The sequence below is a fragment of the Notamacropus eugenii genome, chromosome 2 (assembly GCF_028372415.1).
Source record: "Notamacropus eugenii isolate mMacEug1 chromosome 2, mMacEug1.pri_v2, whole genome shotgun sequence".
Classification (NCBI taxonomy): domain Eukaryota; kingdom Metazoa; phylum Chordata; class Mammalia; order Diprotodontia; family Macropodidae; genus Notamacropus; species Notamacropus eugenii.
In genome coordinates, this window is record NC_092873.1 from 289658905 (window position 1) to 289672303 (window position 13399).

At 39.6% G+C, this 13399-nt stretch overlaps 1 protein-coding gene across 1 annotated transcript; it reads left to right on the forward strand.

Moving 5' to 3' along the window:
• Positions 1 to 3056: 3056 nt before the first annotated feature.
• Positions 3057 to 4007, forward strand: LOC140523913 (olfactory receptor 11A1-like). The gene has a single exon (XM_072638489.1). It carries the CDS (start codon positions 3057 to 3059, stop codon positions 4005 to 4007), a length of 951 nt encoding a protein of 316 aa, XP_072494590.1.
• The last annotated feature ends 9392 nt before the right edge of the window (positions 4008 to 13399 follow it).

Here is a 13399-nt window from a genome sequence, read left to right on the forward strand (position 1 = left end):
GATTACATTAAGCATTAACAATAAAATGGTAAGCAGAGTCTAAGGAGGAAGGAAGGCTGCTGCCCACAGGAAATAATAATAACACACATTTATATACATACATATTTATATATATATAGCACATTTGACCTTCACAACAACCCTGTGAAGTACGTGACATTATTATCTCTATTTTGCCCATGAAAAATTTGAAACTCAAAGATGTTAAGTCACTAGTACAAGATCACGTAAGTACTAAGTAATAATGCAGGATATAGATCTTCGATCCTCTAACTCTGAATCCCTACATAATATCAGATTAGGACTGGAGATAGACATTTAGAAGAAATTTGCATAGAGCTCATAGTAAAGATCATGGGAATTAGTGACCTTGCTGAGGGAGAGAAAAGATATATAAAGAGGCTCAAAGAAAGAGACTTTTAGAAAATCATAATAAAAATAATACTAACTAGCACTTGCTTTCAGATCTGTAAAGCGCTTTGCCAATAGTATCTCATTTGATCCTCACCACAATCCTGTGAGGTAGTGCTGTTATTATCCTCATTTTACAGATGAGAAACCTGAGGCAGACTGACTTTCCTGGGGTCACACAGTGAGGAAGTGAATGAAACTGGAAGCTCTTCCTATCTTCTAACATTATAAGAGGTCAGAAAAAGCTAGAGGAGTCCACAAAGAAGTATTGGGAAGAGGTCAGGAGAATCAGGAGAGTGAGCAGTCCTTAAGTCAAGGGGAGTGAGACTATGTAGTAGAATGAGGTAATCAACAGTGTCAAAGGTTACAAAGGGGTCAAATGGAGAACACTGACTTTGAAATGACTTAATGATTAGGATCAGATAATTATTAATAACATTATCTCTAATTCTTTTTCCAGCAATTCCTTGGAGATTGAGAATGAGGACAGATAAAATGGGTGGTGAGACTATAACCCAGGGCTGATATGATGGAAAGGTCAAGGGGGGATTAGCATTGTTGAAGTGGCTGAGCATGGCATCTGGGCTGGGTATGGCAGGCAAATGGAGGCAGGACTGGTGTCATGGACTGGGATAATGACATGACCATGAAAAGTAGCTTAAGTCGACATGAAGATAGGGACAGGTTTGGATGAAGGGTAGAAGAATGCAGGCAGAGAAGAGAATTTCAGAGTTCAAGACGATGCAAGTGAAATGAATGAAGTGCTCATTTCTGTAACATTGCTCTTGAGAATCAGTTCCTAGAGATGGGCTCTCAAACTAGATTACGGTAGTTCCCTGCAGCGATTCAGCAGCATGATGGAGTGAAAGGAGCACTGGGGCAAGAAGAAGACCTGAATTGTTGTAGTCCCAGCTCAGCTCCTAACTGGCTTTGTAACTGGGCCTCAGTTTCCTCATCTGTGAAATGAGGCAGTTGGATGGGAGAACCTCTAAGTTCCCTTCTAACATGGTCTTCTCTACCCTCTTGAAATACAAGAGCTGCAGGGAGAGAATCCAGGAAGGTAGGCGTGGTTAATTGTGGCTCTTACGCCACTTTCTTCTCTTTTCTCTCTTTAAACAATGCAAAATTGAAACAGTTGTCTGCTTTCACTATCTCCATTTTACCATCACCACTCCCTTCTCAGCCTCTTGTGGTGTGGTTTCTGCTAATTCTAGGTGACTGAAACAGCTCTCTCCAATGTTATTAATGATATTTAACTGTAAGAACCATTACCTTTTCTCATCCTCTTCTTGTGGTTAAGGCTATAGACTATAAATATTTAATAAGTGCCTACTATGTGCCAAGCAATGAAGGTACCAAAAGAGACAGAAGACTGTTCCTGACCTCAAGGAGCTCCTACAGAAGGCTCAGTGACTATTCTGCTTCTCCTTTACCTCTCAGAGCCAATCAGTTTCCAATTCCTGTGTATTCTGTTTCCACATCTGTCACATCAGTCCTTTGGGCTTCACTCACAGAGTTATCACTCTAGTGTGGGCCCTCATACTCTGTACTTGGACTAGTTCAATTGACTCCTAATTGGTTTTTCTACTTCCAGTCTTTTCCCTCTTCAGTCCAAAAGTGCCAAGTAATTTTCACAAGGCACAGAGGGAAGTGGTTATGCCATTCCTAAGTCCAGCAATCTTGATGTTTCTGTATTACCTCAAGATAAAAGATAACCTAGTATTTAAGACCTTACATAGTCTGCCCTCCCCCAACTCTTTTCAAATCTTTGTTCTTCATATACTATGTCTCAGCAAAAATAGACCTGTGATTGGTTTCTTAAACTTGACGTTCCATCTCCATCACCTCCACGCATTCTCACAAGAAACCTTTCTGTGTCTGGAATATATGCCTTATCTGCCCCTTTGCAGAGTCCTTCCAAAGTTTCCTCTCAAATTCTGTCTCCCCTGTGAACTCTAACTGATACCATTAGTTGTTCAATTATCTTCTATTTACTTATCTAGGCCCATGTTGTATTCCATTGATAGAAAGCAGGGAATTATTTTTTGTTACTGTATCTCCATTGCCTTGCACAAAGTATAAATTTAATAAAAGTCTGTTGAATTGAATTTTTATGTTAAACCTTGATAATAAAAGCAACAAATAAAATCTAAAAATGGGAGATCTAAAAACTGCACTTTCCCTGCTTCAGTCTGAAGACCCTGTGTATATAGCACAGTGCCCTGCACATAGATGGAAGGAAATAAATATTTATTAAGCACCAACCATGTGTCAAGCACTGTTTGCCATTATAATCTCATTTTATCTTCACAACAACCCTAGAAATCAGATACTATTATTATGCCCATTTGACAGTTGAGAAAACTGAGGCAAACAAAGGTTAAGTGACTTTCCCAGAGTCACATATCTTGTAAGTATCTGAGGCTGGATTTGAACTCAGGTCTTCCTGACTCCAGTCCCAGCACCCTATCCAACTGCAGCACCTAGCTGCCTCTTCACACACTCATCTGTGTGCTCACTTGTTTAATAAGATAAGCAATCTGTCAATCTACACTGAGACCTCAGGGAATTTAAAACTAAAGATGGCTCCCTGTCATTGCCAAGTTCACTTTTCATCATTATGATCTTCTGTAGGTAAGTCAGACATGGCCCGTCCGCCCTGGGAGAATCAAACAGTCATTGTGGAATTTGTGCTCCTGGGATTTTCAACCACTTGGCAGCTGAATTTTGCCCTTTCCACAACCTTTTTAGCTGCATACATCTTCACTGTCACTGGGAACATGCTCATTGTCCTCCTTGTTGTGCTCAACCACCATCTTCACATCCCCATGTACTTTTTCCTGGTAAACCTTTCCTTCCTGGAGATTGGGTACACCTCAAACATTGTCCCAAAGATGCTGGTGGGTCTCTTAGCTGGGCAGAAAACCATATCAGTGGCCGGCTGCCTCACACAGTTTTATTTCTTTGGATCCTTGGCAGGCATAGAGTGTCTTTTGCTGGCTGCGATGTCTTATGACCGTTACTTGGCCATCTGCCGGCCCCTTCACTATACTGTCCTCATGAATGGCCAGGTCTGCATTGTTCTGGCTGCCAGCTCCTGGCTCAGCTGCTTCCTCCTCTCAACATTAATCATCATATTTCTGTCCAGGTTGACTTTCTGTGGACCCAATGAAATAGATCATTTCTTTTGTGACCTTACTCCCCTCATCCAGCTCTCCTGCACTGACACCTCACTGATAGAGACTATTGCCTTTGTCAACTCTTTTGCTGTGACCTTGGTCCCTTTTTTCCTAATTGCAGCTTCCTACTCCTGCATCCTCACTACTATCCTGAGAACCCCCTCCAAAGCTGGCCGGCACAAGGCCTTCTCCACTTGCTCCTCACACTTTACTGTGGTCACTATGTTCTACGGGACGCTAATTGCCACCTATATGGCACCCTCGACTCATCTATCCCGGTTTCTCTACAAAGAGTTTTCTCTGCTCTACACCATCCTGACCCCTATGTTCAATCCCATCATCTACAGCCTAAGGAACAAAGACATCCATGAAGCCCTGAAGAGATATTTGAGCAGAAAGACAGTTCTTCTCCAATGATGCTTTGGAAACGGAGGTGTTTGTCCAACGACAGTATCCCGTGGAGAGCCAGAGATTTCACACAAACAAAGTAACCACCATAGTAGGCTAAACAGATATGTGTGTGTGTATGAATATGTGCACATACATATAAAGAGCTCAGACATTCTGCATTCAAGAAATTAGTAAAGTAAGGCAACTGAGTATTTTAGATGCACTGAAGTATCTAAGGAAGCTCTTCTCTAGACTTTCCCATTTCTTGGTAAATGACCATACCTCTAAGTTATATTGGTGAAATCAAAGCAATCAAGAGCTTAATTATCTGTCAAGTTTGGAAGTCCAGACATCTTTCCTACAGTCACATCAAGCAAAGAGAAAGCATTGTCTAGTCAGGGCGCAGGGGGAACCTGTGGCATCAAGGTCACACGTGGTCCTCTAGGTCCTCAAGTATGGCCCTTTGATAAATCCAATTTGTTCCATGAAGTTTGGATTCAGTCAAAGGGCTGCACTTGAGGACCTGGAGGGCCACATGTGGCCTCAAGGTTGTAGGTTCCCCAACCATGGTAGTCCTTTAGCTTTCGAGGCCAACTGATCATGGGGAAATACAAAGTCAGGTAGCTAAAGGGACCCCTAAGGCAGTCTTGCTAAGTGTCCCTCCTCACTGGTCACAATAGCTATGAAGGGAAGAGGGGAGATGAGTCAGCTCTTCTCCTCTGTCTCCTCTTACCTGTCCCCATTCCTTCTTCCCTTTTCTGTATAGCTGGGCACTAAAGGTAGTGGTAAATCAGGTAGGGAGAAAGCTGTTCGATAACTAGTATATATGGCATAGTTGGTAAGTATATATAGTATATGTACACGTGTCTGTATGTGTGTGTGTGTGGTATGTTCTTCCCTGTGCAAATCTATAGCGTTACATTACATCCAGATAAGAAAATCTGAGTGTTGCATTTCCCAAGCACCAGTGAATCTATGAATTTGGAATTGTCCAATCTTACAGTGGGTCATCTTTGATGTAATCTCATATAACTCCAGTCCAATCAATACTTAGCTCCTCTCTTGTAACAGTGAAGGTCATACAGCCTGTTTAAAGGCAGCAACTTCCAAGGAACTACCTAACTCCCAATGCAATTCACTTCATATTTGGACATCTCTAGTTGGTAAATGACCATACACCTCTAAGCTATATTGGTGAAACCAAAGTTTGGTATATTGGTCCTTGAGGCAGCCAAGGTGATGCAGCAGATAAGCACTGGGCCTAAAGTCAAGAAGACTCATTTTTCTGAGTTTAAATCTGGCCTCAGACACTTACTAGCTATGTGATCCTGGGCAAGTCATTTGACCTTGCTTGCCTCAATTTCCTCATCTATAAAATGAGCCAAAAAATGAAAAGGCAAATAGCTCCAGTTTCTTTGCCAAGAAAAACCAAAATGGGGTCATGAAGAGTCAGATATGAATGAACAAACCACAACAATAGCCTTCCTTATGATGAGCCCAAATCTACTTATATATTATCTTATAATGTCATATATATCTAATATTATGTGGCTCCGCCCACTTCCCTCCATCCTGAGGGAGAATACCATCAAAATTTCAAGATTTTCTTTTTCCACTAAGAGCCTCACATGTTTTAATTTTTTGAGGAGTAATGATGAAAAAAGCTCATGGCATTTGTAAAAATGCACCTCAGTTTTACGTTTATCTAAAGCAAAGCTTGTTCTCATTTCAGTTCCACACGACAATAATTGCAGTTAACATTTACTTAATGCTTTAGGGCGTGCAAAGTGCGCTGTGTGTGTATATACAGAGAAGTATACATGTGTATGTGCGTGCTATTATTGTGTTGTTTCCATCATGTCTGACTCTTTGTGATCCCATTTGAGGTTTTCTTGGCAAGTGGTTTGCTATTTCCTTCTCCAGCTTATTTCACAGATGAGGAAACTGAAGCAAACAAGCTTAAGTGACTTTCCCAGGGTCACACAGCTGGTCAGTGTCTGAGGCCAAATGTGAACTTAGTAAGATGAGTCTTCCTGGTTCCAAGCCCAGTCCTCTATTATTATCCCTGTTTTATGATGAGGAAACAGAGGCTGGGAAGGTATAAATGACCCGCTTAGGTTCATGGAACTAGCAAGCACTTGAGGCAAGATTCAAACTCGGGTCTTCCTAATTCCAATCCAGGTCTATAAACTACGCCTCCTGTTCACCTATGAAACAAGGCTCTCTCAAAGTGCATTCCTTTGCAGTACATAGATTCAATTCTTAATCTGCCATGAGTGGCTCAGCTCTAGGTAAGCTTATCCTTTCTCTTGCCATCTAGGGAGGAACTCAAGTGGAGTTATGTGGAAGACACAGTGCTAAGTGCTGAAGACTTCTTTAACTGAAAAACAGGCCTGTCCCTCGGAGGGTTTACATTCTAGTGGTGGATCAGATACATGTGCACCGGCAGGAAAGAGAACAGGAAAGGTTTCCAAAAGAGCAGAGAATTTGAGCTAAGCCCTGGATAAAACAATGAATTCTAAAAGGTGGAGGTGAGGAAACAATACATTCCAGGCAGAAAGGCTATCCAAAGGCACAGAGCAGAGCAATAGAAAGCAAACTGTAGGAATGGCTAGGAGGCCAGTTACCTGGAACACAGAGTCCATGAAAGGGAGGAATACAAATAAGCTTGGAAAGGGAGGGAAAGACCAAATCATGGAGAGCTTCAAATGCTAGGTTGAAGAGTTGGTGCTTTTTCCACCAGGCAACAGGGAGTCACTGAAGTCTTTGAGGAATAGAATAATACAGTCAGAATGATGTCTTAGATTCCACATACTTTGTAGCCACTAAGACAGTGGCTATATGAGCTATAGAAAGAGAGAGGGAAGAAAAAGGGGTGGGGCAAGGGGAAGAGAAAAGCTTTTAATAGAGGGGAAATTGTCCATTTAATTTATAAATCACAAGAGTAAGGCAAATGCCCCCTCTTTTATCATCTTCTTATTTGTAAAGGGAGTATAGGAGCAAAAAGAAAAAATAGAAGTCAGAATGAAATACACATTTAACAATCATAACTGTGAATATGAATGGGTGTTAACTCATGCATAAAATGAAGGAAGATGGGAGAATGGATTAGAAAATAGAACAAACTTTGAGACACAAAGATTCATATAAAGTTAAAATGAAGGACTGGAGTAAAATCTACTATGTGTCAGCTAAGCTCAAAAAAGTAAGGATAGCAATCATGATTTCAGATAAGACTGCACTAAGTATAGGCATGATAAAAAGAGATAAACTGGAAATCATATTATGTTTAAAGGCACCAAGAATTTTTAAAAAATCAATAGTAATATTTAAGGTACACATATCTAATAGCATGTCATATAGATACTTAATGGAAAAGCTAATCAAATTAGAAGGAGAACTAGATAATAAAAATATAACAATTTGGAACCTTAATGTACTCCTTTCAAGTCTAGACAAATCTAATATAAAGATGAAAAAATAAAAAAGTTAAAAATCTGAACAGAAAATTAGAAAAATTAAAGATTATTGATCTCTGATGATTACCAAATGGGAACAGAAGTGAATTTTCACACCTCTAAGCTTGACATGGCACCTTTACAAAAACTAATATGTATTCTGGCATAAAGAATCCACCAAAAATGTAGAAAGACAGAAAAACTAAACATATTATTTACTGATCATGATGAAATAAAAATTACATTCAGTAAAGGACCACTAAAGAAATAATTAAAGAGCAATTGGCAACTAAATAACATGCCCCTGAAGAGCTGGTGGGTCAAAAAATAAATTGTAGAAGCAATAGAAAACTTCATTTAAAAATGACAATGGGACATCATGCTATAATTTATGAAATGCAGCTAAAGCAATTTTTAGGGGAAATTTTATAATTATGAATGTTTTTCATTAACAAAAGAACAAATTAATGAATTGAGTACACAGCATTTAAAAAAAGTGTTCACAACAACAAATCAATAATCCCCAACTAAGCAACAAAATTGAAATCCTGAAAATTAAAGAAAAGATGAATAAAATTGAAAACAAAAAGAACATTGAATTGAAAAACTTAAGCAATACCAGTTTTCTTTGTGGGTAGGGTAAGGAGTGGAACTAATGAGATAGATAAATAATTAGCCAATTTGATTTTTATAAAAGAGAGGAAAATCAAACTGTTTATATATCAAAAATGGAAAGAAAGAACCCCAAAGATGAAAGAAATAAAGGAAATTATAAAAAACTTATTTTGCTCAGTTACATACTAATAAAACTAATAACTAAGATAAAATAGATGAACACTTAAAAATAAAAAAATTTAGATTAAGAAAAGAAGAAATAGACTACTTCAATGACAAATATCAGAAAAATAAATTGTAAAAGTGATGAGGTGTCCCCACCACCACCAAAATACTCCAGTACCAGATGGATTTACAAGTGAATTCTAACATTCAAAGAACAAATCATTTCAATTCTACACAAACTGTAGAGTAAGAAAAGAAAATATCCTTCAGGTCCCTTTCTATGATACAAACTTGATTTTGATATCTCAATTAGGGGGACACAAAGTAGAGAAAGAAAACTATAGATCAAGATCCGTAAAGAACATTGATACCAAAATTTTAAATAAAATATTAGCAAGCAGGATATAACAAAAGGTTAGAAAGATTACACATTCTAACTAAGTTGGATTTATATTAAGAATGCAGGACTGATAAGAAAGACTATAAATATAATAAACTTGGTTAAAGTAAGTAATAAAAAGTTATATCATTGTGCTAATAGACGTTGAAATGGCTTTTGACTGAATCCACCATCCATTTTTATTTAGCTTTTAGTTAATTTATTCATTTTTAGTTTGCAACATTCACTTCCGTAAGATTTTGAATTCCAAATTTTCTTCCCCTCCCTCCCTTCCCCCCACCCCAAGATGGTGTGCAATCTGATATAGGCTCTGCATATACATTTATATTAAACATATTTCCACATTAGTCATAGTGTAAAGAAGAATTAAAACCAAAGGGAATAACCATGAGAAAGAAGAAATGAGAGAGAGAGAGAGAGAGAGAGAGAGAGAGAGAGAGAGAGAGAGAGAGAGAGAGAGCGCAAATAGCCTGATTCATTCTGCATTCAGACCCCCTAGTTCTTTTTCCGGATGTAGATAGCATTTTCCATCATGAATCTTTTGGAGTTATCTTAGATCCTTGCACTGCTGAGAAGAGCTAAGTCTATCATAGCTGATCATCACACAGTATTGCTATTACTACGTACAATGTTCTCTTCTGCTCACTTCACTCAGCTTAAGTTCATGTAAGTCCTTCCAGGTTTTTCTGAAATCTGCCTGCTCATCACTTCTTATGGAACAATACATTGCATTACATTCATATACCATAGCTTGTTCAGCCATTCCCCAATTGATGGGCATCCCCTCAATTTCCAGTTCTTGGCCACCACAAAAAGAGCTGCTATAAATATTTTTGTACATATGGGTTTATCTCGAAGGAATAATGTTGGTATCCCAAGCTCTGGGGTTCCCCAATTCCCAGTTTTTTGACAGTTAGCAAATTTCTCTCCTGTCCTGGTGTAAAACTCACAGAGATGTCAAAGTGCTCTGGGTTCTGCAGAGGGAACAGCCATCTCTGGCCATATGCTGACTGCCAGGGAGAAACGGTGTCAGAAACAGTAAAGATCCCTGCGGATTGGCACTGCAACCTGATCATTTTCTTGATTCTCTTCTGGAGAAAATAAGAACACTTAACCTGTTGGCCTTCTCCCAGGAATCATGACTGCAGTCTCTTGGATCTTATATAGTTAGCCATCCACTTCTTCCCTCATGTTCCCCATTTTTTATCACTCTTTCTTTTCCTATTTACTTTCCCTACTCCTTAGCCCATCATCTCTCCCTTTAAAAACCCTGGTGCTAGGTGATGACTTCAATCTTTCCTTTCCTCGAAATCCATTTATTCCAAGAAGACTTTTATGAATCAGTCGGATAACCTAGTAATCTGCCAACCCATTGCAATCCAAATACCAGTTAAACCAAACAGCCTGCACAGTTTGTAAGACTTTCTATAACAGGAAGTGATAGCAGATCAGGAATAATTTTTTTCTCCCACAAAAAGCTTAACAGGGATAAGTATGCATCTTGGGGAAGACTTAGGAAGGAGGAGAGACCTTCAGCTTGCAGAAAAGAATACTTAGGGGAAGAGGGCATGATTATGGTTCAAGTATTTAATAAGATTTCATATGTAATACAGAATATACTTGTTCTGCTTGGTTTTAGAAGGAAAAAGCAGGATCAATGATGGAAGTTCTACGAAGGAGTTTCTGCTCAATACAAAGAAGAGCTTCTTAATAATTAGTTGTCCAAAAATGGAATGAAGTGCTTCAGATTGGAGCTGAACTAGATGACTTCTGAGGTCTCTTTCAACTCTAGTGTACAAGTCCCCCAGGGCTGGGATTTTACACCAGTGGAAACATGGAATCCAAGACAATAGAAAGAACCTTACAGGTAATTTAATTTAATCCTTTGTCTTTGCTTGATGGATGAATCACTCCCAAAGCATTTATAGAGCATTTAACTATGTAAGTAACTAGCAGGGAGTAGGAGAAAGGAATATTCTAAAGGAGCTTAGAAACCTCAAACCGGCAGTATCCCTAAATACCTTAGTAATGGTTTGGTTTGGTTCTGATCCTCATTGCCATACAGCCTGAGTCTAATCAAACCACCAGGTAGCACTGGCCTTGAGGTAAAGTTGTGAAGTAGGCAAAGGATAGACAGAACTGATACAAAACTTGGATCCAGGAAACCTGAAGTAGGGTCAGATATCAGCCTGTAGTTGGAAGGACTGGGACCTCAGACAAAGGCCTTATATTACTCCGAGGTCAAGCCTTCAGAGGCAGAATGACTGGGATCTCAGGCCCAGTGTCACCCGACCAGGGTCTCATATACCATATCTGGATTTGAAAAGATTTGGATTTCAAATATGCCCAATGAAGGTCTCATATGCCATACTAGGACTAGAATCAGAAATACTGGGTCCCCGGGCAGGGACCTAGAATGTGCCCTCATTCAGTCCTAAGATAAAAGACTTCTGACCCAAATCTCCACTATCACCCCTAGTTTTCCAATGTTTGAAGAAGGAATCTCTATAGCAAGGCCACCCTTGGCCATCACAGAACCTCAGAAGACAGAGGGCCTAACAACTCCCCTAGTCCTATGGCTAGTAAATTCACACTTCCTGCTCCTCTCTCCCTATGATTCAGTGTCTCCATCTTCTGTACCAAAAATGATTCTTCTCTGCTATCTTTGAATGCTTTGACAATCTTATGCCTTTCAGTTCAATCCTACAACTCCCCAGTCCCTTTCTTCCTCTGACCTCCCCTTTCACTGTGCTCTCTGTATTCTCAATCCCTCCCCCCACACTTGACAATGAGTAAGTTTCCATTATCTTAGAACTCTTCTTGTCACTCTCCATTTTCTTTACTTGTGCCCTCCATCAAATTCTCTTCTGTCTGTTTTAGGAGCTTACCCCATCATCCAACATTCCCTCTTTTTCTCTCATCTTTACTCTTCTTTACCCAACTGGCAACAAAAATATTCAGTTTAAAAAAAATCCTTAACTTTGTCATTTTCTTACACTGTCCAATATCTTACCTCTCTGTTATTGCAAAATTCCTAGAATGACCTATGCTATTTCTTCTATCTCCTAACCAGCCACTCACTTCTCAACCTTTTGCAATATTGATTTAATCACCACTCAGCTGAAATTGCATACTTCAACTATATTCATGATCTCTTAGTTGCTAAACCCAGTGACCCCTTCTTAGTCCATTTCCTTTACTTTCTAGCAGTTTTTGACACTATTGGATGACTGTACCTCCTCTCATCTCCTTTGTCTCCCCTCATACTGTTCAAGTTCTCCTCCTCTATCTATTTGACTTGTCCTCAATTTTCTTTACTCATTTATCTTCCATCTCCTGATTCCTTCATGCTGGGGTCTTCAGTAAGTAACTATGGCCCTCCACAATATGCCTGCAATCTACATTTTCAGGTCTAACTCTGACCTGCCATTCCTTGGGCATTTACTCACACATTAAAATGTATCATCCTATTTTCTTAATCTCTAAGTGTCTGCTTTTCAAACTTCTCTGTAAAGCCTAGGTAATGTGTTAATGGTTGTCAATAGGTTTATATTTTAATAGGGGCCTTAACTGCCTTAACTCAAAAGAATAGTTCTACTTTCTGGCCTTGGGAAACAGAATTTGGGGCAAAATAGATGGCTAGCTACAGAGCCCTAGAAATTGGAGGCCAATCAAAAAGTCTTTCCTAATTGGAGGGATTCTGGGAAGGTCAGACCAATTGTGAGGCAATTGTGCCTTCTTGGCATAATCCTGCTTAATCGAGTAACACACCTTGGACTTTCTGATTACACAGTTAAACCACTAGGGCTCTAAACCACAGTTTTGTTTCATAAAGTTGATGAATATCAGTCACTTGCCTGGTAGAGGCAGGGAGAGAAGTGACTTTTCTAAGCGTGCCAAGTGATTTCTTACCCTCTTTTCTCAATCCTGAAATGTATCTTGGGTTTTTCTTCTTGCCATTGGACTTCACTGACTCTGGAGGAGTGAGGCTGACAATTTTGTACAAACTCGGCCTTGCTTAAATCCAAATCACAGGCAAGTCAAGACATTACCCTTGTGATATCATGGGTCCTTTTAAAAAAAACAGAAGACCACCAGCAACAACAAACCTGAAACTGCAGTGAATATAATCACTTGAGAAAGGCCTTGAGGGTCATTTGTATAGGTGGTACAGTGGATGAAACACTGGGCCTGGAGTCAGGAAGACCTGAGTTCAAATACAGCCTCAGATACTCCCTGGCTGTGTGGCCCTAGGTAACTTACTTAACTTTCGTCTGCCTCAGTCTCCTCAACTGTAAAATGGGGATAATAGTAATAATAATACCTACCTCCCAGGCCGTTATAAGAATCAAATGAAATGACATTTGCAAAGGCCTTAGCATAGTGCCTGCTAGATGTGCTTAATCAGTTTGCTCAAGAACTTTTCCTACAGTATCTCTGTGACTGCAACAAGCACTGCTCATGCTGTGCAGATGAGGACAGGTTAAACAACTGGGTTGGGGTCAAGCTGCTCAGTATCTGTGCCAGATTAAAAAAAAAGAGATCCACTGACTAAATCTCATGTTTCTGTCATACCTTGAAACCAGCCTGAGCCTGCACTGTAGTCCAGTGACCAAAGAGGGATCCCTTCTATGTGTGTGTGTGTGTGTGTGTGTGAGTGTGTATGTGTGAAGTTGGGGAGTACTTCACAAAAAAAAATTTCAAAGGTCACCATAAAATGTTACCCTCTCCATAGACAAGGGTGGGTGGATTTTAAGTCACTTCTTCTCCTTTCTGGCCTC

What these genes read in the sequence shown, in the direction of transcription:
- LOC140523913 (XM_072638489.1), top strand. Translation starts at nt 3,057, where the DNA reads ATGGCCCGTCCGCCCTGGGAGAATCAAACAGTCATTGTGGAATTTGTG.